The sequence below is a fragment of the Mesoplodon mirus genome (genome assembly GCF_964341445.2).
Source record: "Mesoplodon mirus genome assembly, chromosome: 3".
In the NCBI taxonomy this organism is placed as follows: domain Eukaryota; kingdom Metazoa; phylum Chordata; class Mammalia; order Artiodactyla; family Ziphiidae; genus Mesoplodon; species Mesoplodon mirus.
Genome location: NC_138978.1, coordinates 172,505,125 through 172,530,576, shown reverse-complemented (window position 1 = coordinate 172,530,576; position 25,452 = coordinate 172,505,125). Strand labels below are relative to the sequence as shown.

At 44.7% G+C, this 25,452-nt stretch overlaps 2 protein-coding genes across 3 annotated transcripts in view; one reads left to right on the top strand and one right to left on the bottom strand.

The window, feature by feature from the left end:
• The first annotated feature begins 213 nt into the window (after positions 1-213).
• On the top strand, positions 214-25,323 carry ATP1B1 (ATPase Na+/K+ transporting subunit beta 1). The gene is made up of 6 exons (XM_082612067.1): positions 214-779; positions 5,483-5,611; positions 18,101-18,256; positions 20,018-20,202; positions 22,803-22,883; positions 23,884-25,323. Exons 1-6 carry the CDS (start codon positions 683-685, stop codon positions 24,145-24,147), a joined length of 912 nt encoding a protein of 303 aa, XP_082468193.1. The 5' UTR covers positions 214-682; the 3' UTR covers positions 24,148-25,323.
• Positions 25,135-25,452, bottom strand: part of NME7 (NME/NM23 family member 7) — a 263,616-nt gene continuing 263,298 nt past the window's right edge. For both annotated transcript variants that reach the window (XM_082612065.1, XM_082612066.1), the window contains one exon: positions 25,135-25,421. In XM_082612065.1, the coding sequence (XP_082468191.1) occupies positions 25,389-25,421 (33 nt within the window). In that variant the 3' untranslated portion in view covers positions 25,135-25,388. The remainder of the gene's footprint in view (positions 25,422-25,452) is intronic.

The following is a 25,452-nucleotide window of genomic DNA, read 5'->3' as shown; positions in this document are numbered from 1 at the left end:
CGCCCCCGCTCTCCAGCCCGCCCCTCACGCCGCCGCCCCGGCTCCTTTGTGCCGGCCCCGCGCCCGCCCCTTCGGACCCTAGGCCCCGCCCCTTCCGCGCCGGCGATTGGCCCGCCGGGCCGCTAGTGGGCGGGGCGCCCGGCCGCCTCGGCGCGGTATATAGTAAAGGTAGGGCGTGCGCCCTCAGCCAATTTCTCGGCTCGTGGCTGGTCCCTGGGCCTGCAGCCCGTTTGTCCGTCCTCTTGCCTCTGACTTTCTCCTGTCCCCTGCCTGTCTCTGCAGAGGTCACAGGAGGTGGGGGCCGAGCACGCGTCCCCGGCGGCAGCGGGAGCGGCAGCTGCGGGTTCGTGGAGCCCCCGAACCCCCCACGGGCGAGAGGAGCGCGTGGCGGACCAAAGAGAGCCCGCGAGCGGCCGTGAGCCCACCAATAGGTGCGGGGCTCGGAGCCGCCCAGCGTGCGCGGTCCCTCCCTCCTCTCTCCGCCCCCGCCCCCGCCGCCGCCTCCCCCTCCTGCCTCTGCTCCTCCACCGCGCGTCTGGCACTTTGAGAGCCGCAGCGGCAGCGGCGGGTGCAGCCTGCGGAGAGCCAGGCCGGGGACGCCGACCGGCAGCCGGGGAGGACGCGAGGCCGCACGCCGCAGTCTCCCACCCTCAGTCCCCGCGGCAGCTGCTGACCCGCCACCATGGCCCGCGGAAAAGCCAAGGAGGAGGGCAGCTGGAAGAAATTCATCTGGAACTCGGAGAAGAAGGAGTTTTTGGGCAGAACCGGTGGCAGTTGGTGTAAGTACGGGGTCCGCAGCTCTCGCTCCTAGCGCCTTGTCTTTCTTGGTATGCGCATCCCCTGCGCAGGCTCTGCGGACCGCTCCGCACGCTGCGCGCTGGAGAGGACGGAGGGGGTCGGGTGGTGAGCGCTGCTCAGATTGCGCCGGCCTGGGCTTGTCATCCTGTGCGGAATGCGGAGTCCCCGGGCTAGACGCGGGGTGGGGATAGGAGCGCGCCAGGCAGAGGGTTATGTATATTTTAGCGGTCTTGGTAATTTGAAGTCTGTCGGAGCGTCGCCTGAGCTCTTGCGTCCTGGGAATGGTCAGACTGTGGGAGACTAGATATGCCTCTCCCTACAGACATGTCCCAAGTCCTTAAAAATGAGATCTGAGGCTCTGAGAGAACCGCATGAGGGTAATCGGATCGAATGCAGGCGAGGTTGTGTATTATAGCAGCTTTCTTCTAGTCTAAATATGTACCTCAAAAGGCGGGTGTGGGAGGGCGGCGGTGATGGTGGCAGAATCCATACACTGCAGTATTTCGTAGCGATGCCCAGAGTTTCCCCCGATGACCTACCCTGGAGTCATCACAGCCCAGAAATGGCCCAGGACCATGTCAGGACTTCGTTTCTGAGCCTTGGCCCCAAAACATGGCAAAGTCTGGTTGTTTTCAGTGTCTACAGAGAGATGCAGAATCAGTAGCTTGGGTTGATTACGGTGAAGGGTTAGTGTAAGAAATAAATAGCACAAAGGCAGAAGCAGGTTATCTTAGAAGATTTTGGGCAGCCTGTTGCTTGGCTGGATAGACTCCCCCCCCCCATTGAAAATTAGATCCCTTACTTGTCTTCCACCTCTCTACACGGGAAGGGTGACATTTTTTTTTAAGGTCATTTTGAAGGGCAGAGTTGTAGGCAAATCTGTAACAGTCGTGACTGCTGGGGAGAGAGAGAGAGAGAGAGAGGGAGGGCACCCTCCTCCTGCATCACTGCCCCCTCCTTCTTCTCTAATATCACCATCACCATCATCATCATCATAATCACCACTAGCCCCACCACTGCAGCCCCTAAGGGAGCCCTGGGCAGGTGCTGACGTGGTGCTCCTGGTCGGAAGGACCTGTGAGCATCGGCAGGAGAATGAGTCAGGGAAAGAACGCTTGGCTGACATTTTGAAATGGAAGAAGCTGGAATATACGATTTCTGTAGAGAGAAAAAAAAAAGGCAGCCCGTAGTGGGTCTCCTTGATTGAAAAGTAAAGGGTTAATAATGCATCACAGTTCAAGGTTAGTCAAGGTGAAACCTCATCCCATACCTGTGCTGAGAAGCATAGATATCCCTGAGCCATGTTAAGTGTAGGTCTTTAAAGGGATGGCTTTTAGCTTGTATTCTGTATTTTGTTTTGGGAAGACCCTGTTCTTCAGTGAGATTACTGCCACAGTTTCTCATGCAGAAAGATAGCTCTCTGTTTTTTTAACGTGGAAGGGAAAGCCTGAAGAACTCTGGGTGTTTTGTAGGGTGAACAGCTCCTGGCCTGGGCCATCTCCCAGCAACTCCTGGTAACTCAAGTGAGGCCTGAGGGGTGCACTGCAGAATGGGCCCTCTTCCCCCAGATTCACTGCAGGTTCCTACCACGATGATCTGACCCCAGCCTCGTCACGGGCCAGGGGCTGCATTGACCCCAGCCATATTGTAAAATTGGCCCTCTAGTGTTTTTCCCTCTCAGAAAATGTCTTTCGTTCCTCATCCCATTTCCAGAATAATATTTGTTTTAGAGGGTAAGGCAGTATGAAACGACTTGTTTTGTAAGCTGACATTTTATAAGGCAGCACCTCCATATGAGAGAGAGAGAGTGTGTTGATGTTTGTGTCTTGATACCACATACAGCAAAGTGTTGATACACTGATTAATGAATGCAGACATCAGGACTGGTGCTCTTGTCTCATCTTTCCTTCCATTTTCCAAGATGCTGGGTTAAAAAATCCGGTTTTTATTTTGCACTAATACATTTACTCCTTTCTGGCAATGTAAGAAACGACAGAGCCTCTCACAGGCAGAGAGGGTAGCAGCAGCTGTGTCTCCTATGGAGAAAATGCCACCTTTCTAGTACTGGGCCCAACGTGGATGCCCTTGGGACCAGGGCAGGTTGCCCTTGGTTCAGTTCTGCTTGTAGGTAGATTTTCACCAAGATGGACGCAGGAGCCTCGCCTGTCACCTGCTGGAGAAAGCGCAGCACACAGATCACCTGGTGCTTTCTCCCTTTTTATTAAGTTAATACAGGCGTTGGTAGTGTTTTATGTCTACTGCTGGGCCCAGAGGCCATTTTCCCTCCTGCCTGTGACCTTTTGAAGGGTACTCGTTCTTTGTTTGTTTGTTTCCTCACTGGAAAACCTCGATATTACTTGTACTTTTTAAAAGGAAGAAACATTGCTTCAAAGGAAAAAAGCGTCTCTAAAGTTTAACCTCTGTGCCACCCTGGCTGGTTGGTACAGTATGCCCAGCTTTTCTTTCTGAGCCTGTGTGTCGGTGAGCCCACTGCATAGGCCCTGCCACACCTGCGTCGTCCACTCTAACCAAGTGACCTCACAGTACCAACGGGGCAATCTGTGCCAAGTAACGTCTCTGAGCAAAAGAGAAGAATCCCCCCACTGCCCTTAGCGTATAGTGTCGGGCAGATAGGAAAGGCTGTATCTCCTTCAATTTAATCAGCGTGCTTGCAGAATGAGTTGTTTTTCCATAATCATATTTGTACTTTAAATCGTAGCCTCAATTATGTACCTCCTCATGTTAGAATTAGGTATCTGGAGTCCAAGGAATGAGTATAAAAATGCTTCCGTGGTTAGGCTGTGAGCGCCAAGATGAGGTGAGGGCAGCAAAAAAGAGGATACAACAGTTCTCTTTCTGACCATGTTATACCAACTCTTGTACCTCTTAGGAGCATTCCCTGGAAGATTTTTTCAGATCTCTTGACGTCACAGCCTTGCCATTTGCCTACTGCTGCCTGGATACAGAATGCAGCCCTTAACCCTTGTCCTGCGGGGAAGCACTGGTTGAGTTGCGTAGCTGTAGTTCTGGACTGTACAGTCTGTTCATCTCTCCTTATCCTTGCTTGTGTCTTTGCCCTTTTCCTTCTTTTTTTTTTTAATAGAGGAGAAAAAGGATTAAGCATTTTGGTGTGTTTTGCTTGTTTTAACAGCTCTAGAGTGTGATTTTCCCCTGAACTATTTATTTGCTGATAGAAAAGTTGAGCTTTTAAATGTACGGAGAAGGCAAACCTGGCCGATTCCAGCCACAGTGAACCCACTGCCTCCCTCCCTCCCCGCCCCCCCCACACTCTCACTTACATTTCTTTTCAATGATGCTTTTGTTCTGTTGCTATCTCCCAAGGACCCCAGCCTGTAATGCAGGAGATCTGAACGTTTTGAGAAGTACGCTCAAGCTTCCTTGTGCAGTCATGTTTCAGATTTGATAACCCTACGGTTCACTGTTCCCACTGCTGCCTTCACATTGAGTGGCTGGCACAGGGCTGCCCGGTGGTGCCTAGTACAGCCTGTTACTATGCGGCTAATTGGGGAGATAATCCCTGTAAACCAGTAACTGATAGCCTCATTCCAGTCCATGGGCTTCTCGGTTTCTTATTTATTTTTTTTTGGCTTTTGCAGCTCTTTCAGCCTCCATTCTGTTGTCCTGTGAACTAGGGGGAGCAGAAAATGCAGCTTATCAAGTCAGTCCTTAGTCTGAGTCTAGTCAGAAGATGAAATAAAAATGCGCTTGCCATTTTTACTATAGCAGTTCCTTCCTTCCTTTTTTTTTTTTTTTTTTTTTCTTGTTTGGTGCCCCTGAAAGGAAAGACAATGTACTTGGTCAGGAGAGCTTCACTGGGTTTCTCAGCATTCATTGCTCTTTCTCAGCATAAAAACTCACAGGTGTTTGAATGTTTGGAGAAGCAGCAGAGCCTGGATTGTAGTATTGAAACGTCAAAGGATAAGCAAGCAAAGAAAACATCAGTCTCTAAGGAAGTATGTTGTCATATTTGAAATGCATTGCATAAGCACACAAACACAGCCCTAGATTTTATTGATGATCTCCAGGACATTTTTTTTTTTAAAGGAACATTTATTTATTTTTTGGCTGTGTTGGGTCCTCGCTGCTGCACGGGCTTTCTCTAGTTGCGGCGAGCGGGGGCTACTATTTGTTGTGGTGCGCAGGCTTCTCATTGTGGTGGCTTCTCATTGCAGAGCACGGGCTCTAGGCACGTGGGTTTCAGTAGCTGTGGCTTGTGGGCTTTAGAGCACAGGCTCAGTAGCTGTGGCACACGGGCTTAGTTGCTCCGCAGCATGTGGGATCTTCCCAGACCAGGGCTCGAACCCGTGTCCCCTGCGTTGGCAGGCGGATTCTTAACCACTGCGCCACCAGGGAAGTCCTGTGGCATTTTGTTTTTAATTTAGGGAATAAAATTATTTCCTATAAAGAACCTTAGTTCTGATTGAATATTCATCCTACCCGGAACACACATGCACTATAATGGAGGACTGCCCATCCCCCTGTTTTTACCCTACAGTCTGGGAATGAGATGCACTCTCTTGATCAATGTTGGAAAAGGAAGCTCTGAAGACAGCTTGGAGGGGAAGCCAGGAAGGAAATGCATTCGTCTCTGGGAAGGTTTGCCTTGCATTCTGAGCATGTGACTGCATCACAGCCTTTTTGTTTCTGTCTGTTCCCCTTGCAGTTAAGATCCTTCTGTTCTACGTAATATTTTATGGCTGCCTGGCTGGCATCTTCATTGGAACCATCCAAGTGATGCTGCTCACCATCAGTGAATTTAAGCCCACGTATCAGGACCGAGTGGCTCCACCAGGTAAAATGAACGTAAATAAGTTCAGTTTTTCTGGAGGTAAAAGGCGCGTCACTTTTTCAATTGCAAAAATATTCTTCTGAAAATTGTCTATCGTGTGGTCTTAAACCCAGCCTAGGAAGGAAAAATCGGGACTTCTGTCTGTTGCAGCCAGCTCTCCTACCTGCACTGCAGGCAAAGCTCCTAGGGTTGCAGACATCTTATTTTCCCAGCTCTGCTGGGAGCGAGGAGAGCCCTGGTCCTCTACCCAGCCTGCCACTCACCGCCTCCGTGACTCCCAACCACGGTCTTGCTCTCCTCGTGCCTCCCACCCAAGGGCTTGGTTAGTGGGATCATTACGGGGCCTTTCCAGCTCTCACGCACATTTTTCACTTGCTTGAGGGGCCTATGACTCAGATAAATCCTGTAAAAAACCACTCTTGCTCCCTTTTTTTTTTTTTTTTTTTGCGGTACGTGGGCCTCTTACTGTTGTGGCCTCTCCCGAGCACAGGCTCCGGACATGCAGGCTCAGCGGCCATGGCTCACGGGCCCAGCCGCTCCGCGGCACGTGGGATCTTCCTGGACTGGGGCATGAACCCGTGTCCCCTGCATCGGCAGGCGGACTCTCAACCACTGCGCCACCAGGGAAGCCCTGGCTCCCATTTTTAAAGGTTAATTTATTTTTAGGGATCATGAGAAGCTCTGAAATGGCCATCCGCTCCCAGGGAGAGGAACCCTGACTTCAGGGGTCCATTCTTCCACCTGCTATTCACGGTCAACTTGAGCTTGAACAAAGGCACTCTCTCTTTTCACTTCTCAATATATATGCCTGTTTGTTTAATAGGAGTCTTATTTATTGGCTTTCTGGGCCCCCTTTGCAGGTTAACTGTCTCCTTTAGCTCTGAAAACTTAGGGCAACAAAGAGGTTATCATAGAGAAACTGCCGCATGAGTGCCCTGCGGTGACGTGGGTGCTGTCACTGTTGAGTGACCTGCCTTGTACGCATGCATGTCCACGGTGGTCACTAAACCCACTGCCCTCATGCCTGACGCTGACAGAAGGACAAGACAGCAGCCACAGCCGATTGTTCTGTTTGTGATTGTACTGTCTGGCTCATCTAAAAGTCTTTGTTGGGACCTGGAGAGAGGAGATGTTGCATAACTTCCGGGTTCTCACATTGTCAGTGACCTTGAGGCTGCCTGCTGCTGGGGGTGGCAATGACGTGTCCCCGCTACACTTTCCCTGGGCAACGGTTTAGTAACAGCTGTACTGAGGTGACAATCTTGAGGCTATCTTCATGGGACTGAGGAGCCTTGATCAGGTGCAGCCACCAGTCACAGCCTTGTCGTGTCTGCCTCCTCCTTGGGCACGAGAAAGTCCCTCGGAAGAAAATCTTCAGAATATGGAGATGGAAAACACTGGTTTTTAGCCCCAAGTCAAGGAGTCCTCTACTGTAAGAAAACCCCTAAATATTTCCAGATAAATTTAGATCTAGGGGATTTTGGAAGTGAAAAACAGAGAACATGTAAGTATATAAAATGACTGCTTAATAATCCCCAGTTTCCAGCAACTGTTTCCTAAAAGAGGTGGGTCTGTGGAAAGGTTGAAGCAAGAATTCTGGTTGGTACAGTGAAACGTAGGCTCTTAAGTAAACATGTTGGACTCTGGCTTTTGTGATAGTAAAGCATAGTGTGTCTTTTCATGTTCACTTTTTAAAAATAATTAATTAATTAATTTTTTGGCTGCATTGGGTCTTCGTTGTGGTGCGCGGGCTTCTCATTGCAGTGGTTTCTCTTTTTAATATATTTTAAAATATATTTATTTATTTATTTTTATTTATGGCTGTGTTGGGTCTTTGTTGTTGCACGTGGACTTTCTCTAATTGTGTTGAGCGGGGGCTGCTCTTCGCTGCAGCGCGTGGATTTTTTATTGCGGTCGCTTCTCATGTTGCAGAGCGCAGGCTGTAGGTGCGCGGGCTGCAGTAGTTGTGGCACACGGGTTCAGTAGTTGTGGCTCGCGGGCTGTAGAGCGCAGGCTCAGTAGTAGTGGCACACGGGCTTAGTTGCTCCGCATGTGGGATCTTCCTGGAGCAGGGCTCGAACCTGTGTCCCCTGCATTGGCAGGCGGATTCTTAACCACTGCGCCCCAGGGAAGTCCCTCACATTCACTTCTGCTAGAGTTTTTATGGTAGCATTAGTCATAATTTAAATTTGTGTAGACCTTTAATTTTTTTCTCTTTTTTTTGCCATTTAAAAGCTAATTTTCAATCATGATGCCATTTTCTAATAATTCTTATACTCGAAGTCAAAGGTGACCCCAAAGTCAAGCATTTTCTTTAATTTCCTAGATTTAAAAACTAGTCCTTGACTAGTTTGACTTTGGGGTATCAGTCTTTTTTAGTAAAATTAAAAATATGCTTCATGTCCTTTGCAGAAAGGGAAGTTTCACTTTCAAAAAGAAATAGCCAAAGAGCTGGACCTTTTCAGTAAGGGCTTGTAAATGACCTTGCCTGGAAACTCTACTGGCCGAGGTGCCTCCTCTCCGTTTCCCTCCGTCCCCTTCCTTCCAGCCCCTTCCTAAAGGACGCATTCTGAGTACCTCTATTTCGGGTCCTCGCAGCGGTTGGACTGACCTGACAAACCGTCACTTCTCCAGAGGAATGCTGGTGGTTCATCTCGGAAATATGCGTCCCTGTCACAGGAGAAGTGCTTCCTCAGTCCTCCATCCTCCCTGCCCCGTCCCTTGGGTTCTTTGTCACGTCTCTGTCTCTCCTTTTCATCATCCCCTCACCCATCACCTTGCCAGGAGAGTCTAGGTCAAGCCCCCTTTTACCCTCGCCTTTCCAAGGGACATGGCATTAATCTGAAAATGATAGTGGCCTTTGAACCGGGAGGCCAGGTCGGCAGAGCACGTGCTGCCACAAGGGCAGCCCGTGGACCCTGACTGCTCTGAGGGACCCTCCGAGCTCTCCTCCTGGCATCTTCCAGAGCAACTCTTAAGAATTTGTATTTTTGGTAGGCAGGAACTATTCCTTCAGGCCACAAACGGAAGGAATATATGGAAGGATACCCTGGCAATTTTTTGACTTCAACTTAATATCTCTAAGCCTGTATTTTCATGACAGTTAAAGGGAGAAACGTGTCTGTTTTAAGTCAAGTGGACCTAGTGAGAGTGAAAGAGCTGGTCCATCCTTTAAAGATATAAAGACTTATTAATGCTATTATTAACTGAACTTGAGTCATGAATACAAACCTGGCCAGACCGGGTTTTGACTGCCCTTTTCACACTGGAATACCTAGTAATCAGATCTCTCCTAAATAACATGTGTGAATGTGGCCAAATGCAGCATCGGCAATTGTGCAGTCAGCGCATTTGGGTCGCTATGTCTGTAACAATGGACAAGATGCTGGGCTAAACCCCAAAGTCTCAGAGTAAGGACTAAATCATCAAACGGAAGAAAAATGCAAGAAAAAATGGATGACATGTACGGTTTCTTGCCCTGAGCAGTGGTGGCCATCACTGCTTATAATGTCTTACAGAGTTGTGTTGCTATGAGATACTGGAACAGATCTGCCTACTCAACCTGGAAGGCAAGGGCTACTGAGATTTTATGTCGAAACATATTAATTTGCTATTTTTGTATGTCAGAAATGGTTACGTGTTGGCAATTTCACATTGCCTAAGCCTAAATATGAAAGCAGCCCCTGAGGTCCTAAGCCACGACACAGAGGTTCCCAGTAAAATTGACCTGAGAATGACAAGCAGGGGCTGTGGAGCTGGACACAATCCTACCATTCTACACAGTACTTAACTTCACTAAGCCTCAATTTTCAGATCTATAAAATGGGAATAATACCTGTAAGGGTTAAAAGAGATGATAAATATCTGTAAAGTGAATAGTACTTTATAGTTGCAAACCTAGTGGCATTAGGTGGCATTATTAACAGCCATCTCTATTTTTATAGCCCTGTCATTTCACTGGAAGCAGCAGTTTCTTCTTTTTGGATATTGAATTCAGTATTTCCAGGCTTTGGATGATATAACAGAGATGCTTTGACACTTAGATGATATGACACTTAGATTTTCATGAAGGTAATAGAATCTTAGCTGTCCATGAAAAGTGTTCGGGAGAAGTTGGGTTAGGAAACATGTTGAAAAATGTTCAAGTGACATTGTGTTGCTTCTGTAATCTCTCCCTCTAAAATACCCACATCTGTTGGGTTAGCCCCTGCCAAGCTTTCCTCCCTGAGGGACCCTCTTAGGAAAGTCCTCAGCGGTTGGGCAGTGGCATCTCTTCTCACCATGTTAACGGTGCTGGATCTGGAGAGAGACATGGGTGTCAGCATGCTGGAGAGGGCAGGAGGCACACGAGCGTGCCCGCTCCCCCCCCCCACCCCACGGTCACGCTCACAAGTCCCCGTCCCTGGTTTGACCATGCACTTTTTGCTGCCTGGCCAGTGGTATAATGGAAAAGTCTCCTCTTCCATCCCTGCTGCTCACAGAGCCACAGTGGGATGAACCAAAGTGTGTGTGTCAGTCCGGGGGTCCAGGGAGATCCCCAGCTGCCTTACTTCCTGGTAAGCAGGTATGAATATGTGGACTCTTCTCTTCCTGTTAAGTTGTGGACAGGTTTTTTGTTTTGCTTTGAAGTAAAGATGGCTCAGTGCAGGAAGAATTCTTTTTTTTTTTTTTTTTTGAGGTATGTGGGCCTCTCACTGCTGTGGCCTCTCCCGTTGCGGAGCACAGGCTCCGGACGCGCAGGCTCAGCAGCCATGGCTCACTGGCCCAGCCGCTCTGCAGCATGTGGGATCTTCCCAGACCGGGGCACGAACCCGTGTCCCCTGCATCGGCAGGCGGACTCTCAACCACTGCGCCACCAGGGAAGCCCTAGAATTCATTTTTAAAGGGTCATATTTACCGTGAGATGGTAACCAGCATCAAGGCAGAAGAATAAACAGGGTGGGAAGACCGCAGCCCACACTGCCACCACCAGCAGCCTCCATTTCATCTTGATTGGCAGAGGGAAACATCTTGTCCTCAAATCCATTAAGCCAGAAGGCACTGTAATTCCAGTCTCATCGTATCGGGTTGGCCGAAAAAGTTCATTTGGGTTTTTCCATAACATCTTTGAGAAGTCATCATATCGAGCTCAGAATTGCTTTTTTTTCTTTTTCAAGCTACATTACACCCATGTTACTCTCTTTCACTTAAATTTCAAAGGGGGAATTGGACATATTTGGCTTCCTTATGCTTCAGAGGAATTGTTCCTTCAAAGTGCCAACAAGGTGTTTTTTAGCTATTTTGTTAGATTCCATTGATCTGTGAGCTGACACGATAAATATGTGATGCCCTCCAGGCCCGCCTGGCGCTCGGTTCCCTCTCCTCTCCTCCCTCCCTCAGATGGGTCCTGCCAACCTACTCCCAGAGTTTAAGGCTGTGGATGAGCTGGCATTGGTGGCGCTAGGATTTTTCTGGAAGCTACTGCCCAGAGTTGTAGTTTGATAAAGGGTTGAGAGCAGCAAACTCCAAGTTCCCTTCCTCGGTGAGCCTCGCTGTTTGGCCTCCACAACTCACCCACTTCTTCATGTCTGAAGACAAGGGTACAACTAATAAGTCAGCTCGGGTACACGGGAAGTCTATAATTAACTTAAAACTGTTCTTGGAGCCACACAAAAAATGTGTCTTCATTCATATGCTCATTTTAGATGAGTGAGCAGAGCCCTGTGATGAATAGGACCAGGTAATAAATTTCATGCAGAGGTGGGGGTGGGTGTAGGGGGAGATGGATCTGTGAAGCTTCACGTAGGGTTTTTCCGCTGCCCTCACTTGAGGGAAGGGCTTGGGGAGGACGGCAGTGGAAACAGCACCAGCCTCACGGCCTCCATGTCTATCTCCATGTCTGTGGTAAGATGCCTTGGGTTGCACTTGATGTCTGTGCTTGTTCAGTGCTCTCATTCTAGTGATCTCAGGACTCCAGAGCCTATCCGACACAGACAAGACGAGAGGGAAGTTGGGGAGATGAAGGGGAGCGGGGAGGTGGCACCTAGTGGCTTCCGACCAGAAAAGTATCTTTCCCCACATAACACACATGAATAGACATCATCGAATATCCTGGATAACATGGTGTCTTGTTTTGGGATAGTATTGGTCACTTAGCAAATTTTATATCTCAAGTCAAAATACTATGTGTGCTTGTTCTTCAGTTTGGCCTTGGATAAAAAAGCATAATTAACGTAAAATAGTAGGATTTGAATATTTATATTTTCCCATTATAAAAGGGGTTGTCATTTATCTTCTTGGGAACAAGCACAATAATGAGCTATACAAAATATCGAAGATATGTCCCTGTGAAATTCTGTGCACATCTAAGATAGAGCCCCTGAACTAAATAATTCTCTCTCTGCTCATCTGAAGATGATCATACAACTACAGGAAAAAAAAATCTGATGATAAAGGGTAATTCCATAAACAGAGAAGGGCCTTCAACCAGTGTGCATGGCATTTAGCTTAGGAGAAAAGATTTCCATACACTAAGGGTTGTTGAATATCCAAATAGGCTGTAGAGAAAGCCCAGCAACCCATCTTTCTAAGACTTTTCTTCAAAAAGAGCAGCTTCTTGAGGGTTTGGGGGAGTAGATGTGACCCTGCCTGGAGGTAGGGGGGTTGACGTCAGCTGATCCCAGGCCACAGTCAAAAGCTGAACCTGAGGCAGAAGGTGAGGCTTAGGCTACCGGTTTCCAGAAGGCAAGTGGCACCTTTTTTCCTGTGCTCTCCCTGTATTTTATTAGGTAAATTGATATTAATCATGCAGAGGTAAAATTAAAATTAAAAACAACAATCAAAACCCATAAATATCTTAGTGGCACTTGAAGGGGTAAAATTTGTGTGTGTGTGTATGTATGTGTGTATATATGTATATATGTGTGCCTAGAAATGTATGACTGTGTGTATAAAATCACACACCCCCAGCTTTTTTTTTTTTTAATTGAAAATTACTTTTCCGCTTGGAATGTACAGGAGACACATGATATATATGTATTGTGTGCATGGCTACCTTTATAAGCATTTCTTTGCCTCCTGGAGGTTTCTGTGGAAAATGATACCTATTTGGAGTATTTGGGCTAGTGATTTATTGGATGTAGTAAATGACAGGTACAAGCAGCTGTGCTGTGGGATTCCCTCTGAGTAACTGTTAGAAGGTTAAAATGAATGCATTCTAGTTTAAGTACTTCAGACTCAGAAGTAGATGGAGAAATTATAAGCCTGCTAACATTATAAACCTAATTGGAAGCAAAATACTTCTTTCTTAATGAAAAGCCTTTCTTTTCTCTTTCCTTTCCCTCCCTCTTTTACTTGCCCTGACCCCTCCTGCTATGAACACCTACTAAAGCCGAAGATTGAGTGTTTTCCTTATTTGTTTCTCAGGAGATGGGGAACCAAGGAGAGGCCAGTGTAACTCAAAAGCAAATGCAGGGGCTTCCCTGGTGGTGCAGTGGTTGAGAGTCCGCCTGCCGATGCAGGGGACGCGGGTTTGTGCCCCGGTGTGGGAAGATCCCACGTGCCGCTGAGCAGCTGGGCCCGTGAGCCATGGCTGCTGAGCCTGCGCGTCCGGAGCCTGTGCTCCGCAACTGGAGAGGCCACAACAGTGAGAGGCCCGCGTACCGCAAAAAAAAAAAAAAAAAAAAAAAAAAAAAGCAAATGCAGAGCCAAAGGGTTTTTGTTTGTTTGTTTGTTTAATTATTATTTTAACTTCAAATCTTATGTTAAGCTGACTTACTCATTAAAAACCAAATATTAAAATTTCACATATCCAGATTCTCATTTCAATCCTTTCAGGTGGCTTTATTTGATAATAATCAATCTGTAATTTAAGGCAAATGGTCCGATCAGGGCAAAGCTGTAGAGAGCTCAGCGTGGTTAATGTCGGTTCAAGTTCAGAAGACTGAAGAAGCAAAAGGTTAGATAGATCTGTTTCCTGGAACATAATTTGAAACTACAAGCTAGTGATTGGGTGTTCTGCTATCTTTGGCCTCTGGGAGTTACCACTGCAAACAAAGCTCGTCCTTATCCAGAGCTATAACTAAGGACTGTTAAGGAGTGAGCAGTGTGGAGAGGGACAGCTGAAAGTATCTGACCTAGTGTGAAAACAACTAATGAGAAGGCCAGTCAGCAAGATGGGATTTGTGTGTCCTTGGAGAGGGTCAGGCTTGAGGAATTTGCCTGTGGACTCAAGATAATAAAGAAGTTGCCAAATCCAATCCTAATTCTTTCTATCCCTTCTTTCCATTAGTCTGATAATGTAAAGTAAATGGTTTAAAGGATTTAGATATCAGGGCAAGGGTCCTTCATCTGCCTCTTGTAAGTATCTAATTGCTTTAGGGAAATGACTAGGAATTTTCCTAATGGTTTAGAGAAAGTCTCATCAGAGATTTTAAGATTATCCAGAACAGAACCTTCCCGGTGGGGATTGATCTCTGATAGCTTCCAGGAAGAGGAATTCTCAGGGCAGCAGGTTCTGGACAAAGAAAAGAGAGGAGGCAGAGACGGTGGGTGAAAGAGTGAGGGACCTTCAGAAATGTGAGGAGGGGCTGAAGAGCACACCAAGGAGGCAACAGCCACCCTGGACTGTGGGGCAGCCTCCTGGATATTTGTGTATTATTTACATACGTGCTCCATAGGTGAGGGTTTAGCGAGAGAAGCTGATTGCGTGACCTTGACCCAAATGGTTCATGCTTTTCTGGATAAGCAACATTTAGATCAGAAGTTAGGTATCTTAAAAGGATAGTCACTAAGGCTTATATTAGTTCTGCAATCCTTCAGAGATTCCAGAGGGAAACTTTACAGAAGAGAGCGAGACACGGCCGAGCTCCCTGGGTTGACCCATCATTCCTGGGCTCCCTTTGCCAAGGTTGTATGTCACTGAAAATGCAAAGGATGGGGCAGAGACTTTGGCCCAGGGTCTAATCCAGCTGGGCAAGTCACAGGATTGTAAGACCCAGTGCTTAACTGTCCATTTCACCTCTTGCATTCTCAGTTTCACCCGTTTCTGATGCTTCTCTGTACAGAGCACAGTAGAGATTCTTCAAGTGTGCGTGATCTGCTTTTCTCTCATGTGGTAACATATAGGCTTGACAGGGCTTGGATCATAAGCCAAACTCTGAAGGATTTGGGCTCTTGGAAACTGGTAGACACAAGACCAACTGTGTATAATGTTTTTCTGGGCCGGTGGGTACCACTGTGCATGTAATAATAGTATCCATATTTCTGTTAGTCTGCTGAAGAATTCACTCACTAGCAGTACCCTTTCGGTAGTAAAGGGCCCACAGCACTGAGTGAAAGGGGCTAATGCCTGGGGTCTCCCACGTGTCACGTGGTCTCTTTAATAGTGGAGACCCTGCACTTGGCATTGGGAGGGGATGAAAAGCACGCCGCAGAATCCCACCTCCTCTTGCTGCTATCCTTTTCTCTCTGGGAGAATCTGAGAAGTACATCACTCGTCCTCACACACACATCCGGGAGATAGAACAGCCGCTGGAAGAGGGATGCAGAAGCGGCCAGAAAAGGGAGAGGTGGGCTGCTGGGGAGGAGAGCTGAAGCCAGGCCAGAGGGAACACTGACCCGTGTGACCCTCACCTTGCCATTTAGGTCCTACCGTGTTTACTCTCAGTGTGACCTTCTAGGGTCACTTTCCTCTTTTTAACCTGTTGGGTGAGATGCTCCAAATCTCACACCAGGCTCACTGACGTTTTGTTAGCATTTTGGTTTTTTTTGCTGCGTCACCTGCTCTGCAGGTGGACCATGGCTGGCACGAATGTGACTCATCACACTGATGTCCCTGCCGTCAGCCACACGGTCCTTCCCCACCTTCTTCCTACCTGAAGATCAGGCGAGACTGCTCTTTGGCTTCTGACAGTTGCTCTCATCTTCTTCACCCTTCATCTGTCTACCGCTCTCCCGCCTTCTCCTTCCCAAGCCTGGAAACACTGTTTAACCCTTTGCACATAGATCTTCTCTGAGTCCATTTCTACCCACCACCTTTGCCACCAGGTTCGAGGCAGACCTCCTGCCTGACAAATTCAAAGGCGTTTGCCTCCGAGTTCTCTGGCTGCCCTGTGCACTGCCTTTCTCTGGCCCCTCGCATGGGAATGTCCCTCAAAGCTCTGTTCTCTCCTGACTCCAGGGCTATTCTGGGAGAACATACCACCCCCCTGAATTCTGTTAAACCTCTGGCTCTGGGACTGTCTCTGCACTTCCCCAGGTCCAAGCAAGTCACCTTGACTTAAATGTCTTGTTTACAACCCAAACCAGCGATGACCCTCCTTCCCAGACATTCTGCATTTCAGCCGGGGAAGCCCTATTTACCCTACTAGCTCAGGCAGGAAACCCCAGTGAAAGCTTCTCCTCACCTCTGTTTATTTTACTTTATGTTTGCACGTATCTATCATCTTTATCATGTGACCTCTTTGTACAATAAATAATCACAATGCCAGTTTTCTAACTAAATAATGTAGAAAAACATTTTTTAGGGTATATTTAAATTGCTTAAGTCATACAGTTTTCTACAGTTTGTGAGCATCATAAAAAAATGTTTTAATTGTAGTAACCTTTATTTTTAACTGAAGATTTTCTGCTACTTCCTCTCTGACTCATTTCCATCACTGTTGACAGCTTTTTTTCCCCCTGAAATTCTTCAGGTTCTCCATCACCCCTTCCGAGATGATTCTTAACGTCACTTGTAGTTTGTCTCGGGCACCCTCTCTGCCTGGCTCCAGACCCTCACGTTGCTTGTCTTCATCTCCCATCGTCTCCATTCCTCTAGGGAACTGCAAGCCCAGAACTTGCCCATTCAGCCCCCTGAGCTGGCCCCCCCCTCATTATTTAACTACTTTTTTTTTTTTTTTTTTGCGGTACGCGGGCCTGTCACTGTTGTGGCCTCTCCCGTCGCGGAGCACAGGCTCCGGACGTGCAGGCTCAGCAGCCATGGCTCACGGGCCCAGCCGCTCCGCGGCATGTGGGATCCTCCTGAACTGGGGCACGAACCCGTGTCCCCTGCATCGGCAGGCGGACTCTCAACCACTGCGCCACCAGGGAAGCCCTATTTAACTACTTTTGAAGCTCAAAGCCATCCTTAATGATGAGAAAATATAACGGCCATTTAGCCCAGGCCCTACTGAACTCCGGTCTCACTCTGGTCATCACTTCCACTTTGATTAGGTCATTATCTTCATACCCACCTCACGATTGCCACCCTCAGGTTCTTCTTCTCTGAAGCAGTGGTTCTCAAACCAAGGGTGCTTTAGGATCTCTTCAAGCTTGTTAAGCAGAGATTCCCAAGTCCCACCCTTAGAGATGGGGATTTGGCAGGTCCTGAGTGCAGTCTGCCAGGCTACGTGTTGAACAAGCCCCTAGGTGAGTGATGGAGGTACCCTGAAGGACTGTGAGGATGAGGCACCTTTCATGCCTAGCACAAAGAGGGCTGGTCTGGGAGTGGGGATTCAAATAGAGTTGCCAGATGAGCAAATAAAAATACAGGAGGCCCAATTAAGTTTGAACTTCAGATAAACCATGAATAATTTATGTAAGTATGTCCTGAATTTTACACGAGAGATAACTTATATAAAAAATTTTTCATGGTTTATCTGAAATTCAAATTTAACCATGCATTTTATATTTTATCTGGCCGTCCTGGAATAGAATGCCGTTGTGATTGACTCTCCACCCACTAGCTTGTGTAGTGTTGTTCAAATATCTATTTAGGAAGTCTTGTGAATGACAGAGGCTTTTAGAAGTTAAAGAATCTAAAAGGTCCATTGAAGAGTGGAAATCCAAGGTACACATACTTTGGTTTTTACCCTGGCTGGCATTTGACTTGCTCAGAATAACCACTTATGTTTGGAATGGAAGGCAGGAGTAGTAACTGCACATAAATTCCATATTCCTCCAGTTTAGGTTAAAAGATCCAAAGAAACGTCTCTACTGAGTAGTCTTGAGTCTGTAGCATTTTCAGTGGTCATAAGTTAATTGATTAAAAGGAGTATGGAAGACGATGTCTGTGCTCAGTCTTACGTAGTTAGGAAAGGAAAAGCCACCTGCATGAGATGCTTGCTAGCAGTGCACAAGGGAGGACTGGAAAGATAACAGGCTTTAGAGGACCACGTGCTTGGGTTAGAATTCCGGTTCCATCACTTCCTCTGTGACCTTGGGTCAGGTACTTAACCTCTCTGTGCAAGAAGTGTTTTCATTCATAAAAAAACAGATATGCTTATCATGAAATGTTGCTGGGGAACTTAAATGACATCTGATATCAAGACATAGTCATTGGTACTTAGGTATTTAACCTAAATGCCAGAGAAAGGATTTCACAGGAGAGAGAATTTAAACCATTCTTTTTAGTCAGATGGGATTAGCAAAGTTATGTTTTATACGTGGAGAGTCAGCTTTTGAAGTATCTTGGTTGACTGCCTTCCCACTCATGATTTTCTCTGAGTTTTTCTAACTTTCTTCCTGCTCTAGGATTAACACAGATTCCTCAGATCCAAAAGACTGAAATTGCCTTTCGTCCTAATGATCCCAAGAGCTATGAGGCATACGTACTGAACATAGTTAGGTTCCTGGAGAAGTACAAAGATTCGGCCCAGAAGGATGATATGATTTTTGAAGATTGTGGCAGTAAGTAGACATATTTTGGATGTTTGTGGTTGGTTAATTCTGATTTCCTGTTTCTATTTGTTACTTAATGATTGAAAGATACTCGTGAAATAATTAAAAGATTGAACTCTGGCCATACTGAGAGGATAGTTGTTTTTGTTTTGTTTTGTTTTGTTTTTTAAAGCAGAAACACTTGATGGGTTAGGCTTGGATACAATGAAATAAACAGTATAGCCTCAAGTATTACTTTTACCTGTATTTGAAAGGTGTCTTACTTTTGAACACTCCCAAATATCTCTGTTTTTACTACTCAGACTCAAAGACCACAGTTACAGATTTGATTCTCTTACATCCATTGATTTTGAGAAATACAATTGCTTATATTTCCAGATTTCTGCCGTGCCACCCCCCTCCCCCCATCAAACCCCTGTTCCCTACAGAAGAGTTCACAGGACCTTCTGTCACCAAAATGAACCTTTGGTGTGATTAGCTATAACCACACTGATACTGATGGAGGAGGGTTTATGGTCAGGGTATATTTTAGAGACCCTGGCCGGGACGGATAATGAAATATGTCTTAGACAGCTGATCATATGGATAAGGGAATGACTGATGAATGTAAACAATGGCTCTTAGTTTCATTAAGCCATTGACGGGAACGCACATCCCCCTCCTTGCTACCTGGAGTGTGAATTTCCCAGCTTTGTTGTCATGCCTACCAAAACAAGATGCCACTCTGAGTTACCAGGTGATACCAGTTTTTCTGATTCACTTCAAGCATTTATCACCTCCCGTTCTTTAAATGGCAGACCGTTGTGTAATATGGGGTGAATTGCCATTTTAAGTCATTTTGAAAAGATTTAGTAATTTAAAAGAAACTCTTTCACTAAATTTTTCTCATTAGAATTTAAATGAGGATTTCATCTTACTTTGTAGTAATTAAAAGGCCCGTATGATAGATACTTAGAGTGAATCACTTCTCAGGCGATGGACTGAATTGAGGCACTTTACTATTTGAAGGGAAAATAGTTGGTGGACTTAAAAATATGTATATAATTTATGGTATTTGCATCCATTTCCTGCAGGATGCTTTGCTTTAACCTTGAATTCTGTTCTCATTTATTCTTTCTCTGGCTTTGAAATAAAAAATGCAACAAAACAATTTCTCAGTTGAACAAATGCTTATAAGAACTCAGTGTTAAAAGACAAAAACTCAAAAAAAATTTTTTTTAAACCTTGAATGGTGGTTGAAAAGGAAAAACAATTCTTTCCTACTCCCTTTTTACTGTTTAACATGTTAAATTAGAGGCATAGCTCCGAGAAATCCCGACCATGAAACTTCCAGTTCTGAAAATTACTGGCAGTCCTTTTGTGTTCTAATTGTAACGTCCCTTTTATTGAGCTGAGCTGATGTCGACCTGTGCAAACGATGCTACTCCTGAAGAGAGATCCAGTTTCCTTTCAGTCTTCTAATTAGTGGAGTCATCCATTATTTAAAGAAAGAAATATCGGCAGAGACCAAACATCATGTGCTGTTCATCGAGCACTGTGAAGCTTTGGTACTGGCTATTGCTTTTGGTAAAATACCATTTTAAGGTCAGTGGAGAGATGAGAGATGGCTTGCTGGAAATCCTTTCTTAATTCAGGTGATATAATACATTAAGTGCAGGATAGCCCTGTCTTAGAATAAGTCACTGTGACAAGGAAGAGAGAGCCCTGTCCTTTCTCAGTGGTGCACAGGGAATTGTTGGTACAATGTGAAAATGGCATTTGCATTTTCAGATGTGCCCAGCGAACTCAAAGAGCGAGGAGAATTTAACAACGAAAGAGGAGAGAGAAAAGTCTGCAGGTTCAAGCTTGAATGGTTGGGAAATTGCTCTGGAATAAATGATGAAACTTACGGCTACAGAGAGGGCAAACCATGTGTCATTATAAAGCTCAACCGAGTTTTGGGCTTCAAACCTAAGGCAAGTAATATTTTAAATCATAGAATTTAGATGAGCCATTCACAATTCGATGTAGTCCTTAATTGGTATGAAAAGAGACCCTAACAGACGTTTAAAGGATACTCAGTGACAGTTTTGAAGCCTGATCAGTAGAGTAACACTGAAAACCTCTGTGGCCACCTTGGAATTCTTAAGGTTAGGTCATTAATCTCATTTCCTAAAGTTAGAGAAATTCTGTGTGGCAAAGCCAAATTCTGAAGTAAGTCCTGTGGCCCTGTTCTGGATTTCTATAATGTAATTCTATAATGTAAACTCTTTAAAAGTGAAAAAGAGAAAAAGATGTCTTTCCATTTAAAACCTACCTGCATGTACAGTCATATTCAGGTTTTGGTACTCTAGGAGCCACCGTATTTAAAAAAAAAAAAATCATCTCATAATCTGAAATAATTACCTGGTCATCAGAAAAAATGTGTTTTTTTGTTTTTTTCTGAATGAAGATTTCGTTGCAAAATTAGAAGTTGAATACTGTCTAGGTTGAACTTTTATAACCATGCCATTGGCTTTTGCCATTATTGCAACTTATAATGGGCAAATACTACTAGAGGTCATTGAAAAATTGCAAATTGCCTTCACTCACCATTTGGTGGGATGGTAGCAATTCTTTAAAATTAGAAGAAAAAATTGTATGGGTGTTATCTGTTTTTATAAGACTGCTTATTTCATTCTGTCTCCCAGCTCATGAAGTAAAAATGCTGTCCTTTTCTCTTAAGCGTGGATTCTTACAGAAGATTTCTCCCATTTGCTCATGAGAGCATTGCCATTAAGAGGGTAATTTTTGGTTCTGATAGGAATTGACTGCAGTATACAGAGTTATATGAACAAACTTACTTCACTTCTGGAATCTGGCTCTTCTGTTCATTAACTATTATATGCTCTTTATTTCCACAATGCTTGTTACCCATGAATAATATTTTCAAAAGAAAATCAATGTAGAGGTGAAAAGGTTTATTAACATAACTGAAGGATACATCAAAACTCCTTTACTGCCACCAGAGTCAAAAATGGATGAGTGGGTGCATGGATGTTTGCCTGGCTGGCTTGTTGGATCTCCTACAGAAATTAATGTACCTCTCAACAGAATTTTAATCTTCTTTCCACTTAGACTAGGAGGTAATCGAAGAAAAATGGTGAGAGCCATTATGTCACACTTAGAGTTGATATTCATATTGCTAGGAAACTCTTCACCAAGATAAACAAGCTATTTGGCAATGAAAGGAATTGGTGCAGTGTATCCAAAGGACTAATCGTGATCTTTGCTCTCCGAATCCCTCACTTATGATAATTCCTTTTCATAGACATTGAATGATATTTGTCCCCTACAGAGTCTGTTGTGATTCATATCTCTTCCCATATTTATAAAGATATCCTGTTAAAGTGATGAATTCAGCTACTGTTTCTTTTCAGTCTTTGTTTTTTTTTTTCCTTTGGAGTCCCCTTGGTTATCCATTGCCACTTTCTGATTCAGCCCTGCATCCCAAATCCCCAACTCTTTGGTTGTTGGAATTACAGAGATTACTCCACATCTCACTTGATGTGCCCGTTCCCTCACTCCCTGAGGATAGATTCTGGTAACTTCTTTATCAATGTGTATTTTCTCTTCATATTTTAAAAGATAAATCTATTGCTGGCAGAAAGTTCCAAGAATCAAATCTAGATGATCATTTTCTTATATTCCAAAAGAAAGAGCAGTACCAAAAATAGCCCTTTACTGATATAGAGAATTGTGCATTTTATCTGACTTTGATTAGGCTATGTATGTGTTACATCTCATGTCAGGACTCACATACTCTGCTGATGTGAGTAAGCAAGTGACTGTCTGTCTTCCAGCGGGTAGATGTCCATCACACTTCTCCTGAGATGGATTTGAGCCAGGGATCTAGGAAGGCAGGCCCTGCATATTTCACTACAGCAGTAATTTTCAACGTGTACTATGGGTCCATTCGATGGAGTCACCCCTTCACAAGACCCCTTCATTGAGGGGAATGCCACTTTTACCTATTTTACATGCTGGACTTGCCTAACAAAACTGGGACTTAAATGACAGGGCCTCCACTGGAGATTTAAAAAAAGAAAAAAGGAAAAAAAAAAAAAAAGGAAAGCTTACTTGAAGAAGGCATGCCTGAGGGAGAAGGATGGCATTATTTATTTATGGCGTGGGAGGAAAGCCCAAGTTTTATAAAAACAGAAATGTCAACCAACCTTTCCATCTAATTATAATCTTAGCAAATGAGAAGAGAGCATTATTTCTGAGTTGGTTCTTATTTTTCAGTGTCCTTGAATAAAGCTGATAATGGGTTGCCATTAGAAGTTCCATTTAGTACTGGGCTGCATCACAGCTTAATTGTTGTGGTCACAAAACTTGGGCATTTATTTTCAAGAAAATCACAGCATGACCTTTCCTAGATTGGTTAGGAGAGTCATTCATTCTGCTGTCCTCAAGTGATTGGTTATTATTTCAGTTGACCAAAGTGTACTTGTTTGGGCTACAAGCTAGTTTTATTTTTCAGAAGTTAAAGGAATCATTTACAAACTTAATTGACCAACATGGGTTTTATTTTTAGCCTCCCAAGAATGAGTCCTTGGAGACTTACTCAGTGATGAAGTATAATCCATATGTCCTGCCTGTTCAGTGCACTGGCAAGGTAAGGAGACCTATAGCTTTGCTGAGGGTGGGGCAGGAGAGAGGGAAGAATGAATGAGATGGTTTTAAATTAGAGGTAAAACTTTGACATGGGAAATAAGAAGCACTGCTTCCAGGAAACAGTCTCAGCCGATTGAATTGTAGCTACACTGGGTAGAACTTCTTAAAAGAACAGAAAGATGTAACAAAAATAAAAACATCTGTCAGTTTCTCCACTGGAACAAGAAACTGAAATATCTGAATTTAATCAGTTGGAAAATTGGTTTACAGAACTGAGAGGTGAACTAGCCCATGAGTGCTTCTCTGGCTCACATGGTGTGTTAAAAACTTGAGGCCAACTTTTTTTTTTTCTTTTTAATTGACAATTCTACATTGAAAAATTGCTTCTGGCTTTTCTTTAAAAAAAAAATTGAAATATTAAGGTAACCATCAATGTGTATTCCCTTTAAATCTGAAGACAGGTACCTGATGGATTCTTTAGAGAGAGAAGCAGAATAAAGAAAGGGAAATCTCCAAACAGTTCAAATTTATATTGGCACCAAGAAAGGAAATGGACACAAGAAAATGAAAGCAAATAGTTAAACTTTTGGAGGTAATGTCATTGAAAATACCCACTGGGCCAACACTGAAGAGTTTCTTTCAGTGCTGGCCCTATTTCTAGGACGTTGTGTTGGCTTGAAGAAAGGCTTAGTTGGCTTTTGCTGCAGTTTCCCATTTGTACAGTGAGGAAAGCCTCCTTTTAGTGACCATTTCTCAAGGCTACTAAGGACTAGGCTGAGTGTCTCTTCCTCTCGCGGGAGGTGCGGTACCCGTATCCTCCAGTGGTTGGTGCTCACCTCCTCCTGCGAGGGGCTTGAGCTGGCATGTCAGCGGATGACCCATTTCCTCCAGCAGTAGCTTGCAGACTGCTTTGTGGGACTGAGAGTCTCATTTGTATGTGAGTACAAATAGTCATCCAGGACGTGAGCCGTGAAAAATCTCATTTCCTCTCTGGTTTCCAGCGAGACGAAGATAAGGAGAAAATTGGAACCGTGGAGTATTTTGGACTGGGCAGCTACCCTGGTTTCCCGCTGCAGTATTATCCCTACTACGGCAAGCTCCTGCAGCCCAAGTACCTGCAGCCCCTGCTGGCTGTACAGTTCACCAACCTCACCATGGACACGGAAATCCGCATAGAGTGTAAGGCGTACGGTGAGAACATTGGGTACAGTGAGAAAGACCGTTTTCAGGGACGCTTTGATGTAAAAATTGAAGTTAAGAGCTGATCACAAGCACAAATCTTTCCCACTAGCCATTTAAAAAAGTTAAAAAAGATACAAAAACCTACTAGTCTTGAACAAACCGTAATACGTATGGGACCTACACTTAATCTATATGCTTTACACTAGCTTTCTGCATTTAATAGGTTAGAATGTAAATTTAAAGTGTAGCAATAGCAACAAAATATTTATTCTACTGTAAATGACAAAAGAAAAATAAAAATTGAGCCTTGGGACATGCCCATTTTTACTGTAAATTATGATTCCATAACTGACTTATAGTAAGCAGTGTTTCTGGCCCCTAAGTATTGCTGCCTTGTGTATTTTATTTAGTGTACAGTACTCTCGGTGCACACACTCTGGTCATTTTTCAAGCCATGTTTTATCGTATCTGTTTTCTACTTAACGTGAGCAAAGTTTGCTGTCCAAGGTGTAAATATTCAATGGGAATAAAACTGGCATGGTACTTTATTTTTCCTTTTTGGGTTTGGCTCTTTCAAAGATGATAACGGCCCATCGATGAGCATTTTTAACACACTCCATAGTCTTTCCCTGTGGTGTTTGTTAGGTCTTTATTATTATTATTTTTTTTCCTGGGTCTGGGTTGGGGGGGTGGGGTGGGCTGTTATGGGGGAACTGCCCTTTAAATTTTAAGTGACACTACAGAAACACACACAAAGGTGATGGGTTGTGTTGTGCTTTGTACTGAATGCTGTCCTGACTTCTCTTCCCCTGTCCTCCAGTCTGTTCTGAAGCTGTGTATGAGATCTGGAGTGCCTGTCACTTTGGCTAGTGATAGGGCTGATTAATTTGCTTTGTACATTTTCTTTCACTTCCCTTTTTTCCTTTCTCTGGAGGCATCACCTGCTGGTGCTGTGTCTTTATGAATGTTTTAACCATTTTCATGGTGGAAGAATTTTATATTTATGCAGTTGTACAATTTTATTTTTTTCTGCGAGAAAAAGTGTAATGTATGAAATAAACCAAAGTCACTTGTTTGAAAATAAATCTTTATTTTGGACTTTATAAAAAGCAATGCAGTACCCCATAGACTGGTGTTAAATGTTGTCTGCAGTGCAAAATCCATGTTCTAACATATGTCATAATTGCCAGGAGTACAGTGCTCTTGTTGATCTTGTATTCAGTCAGGTTAAAACAATGGACAATAAAAGAATGAACACATTCCTCATGTGTGATTCACTCTTGTCTAAACACCACAACCTGTGACTTCTTTACTTTCTACACTGCTAGTTATCCAATATCTTGAAGAAATATTGAACCTGAAAGATAAACACGTGATTTCATTAGTTC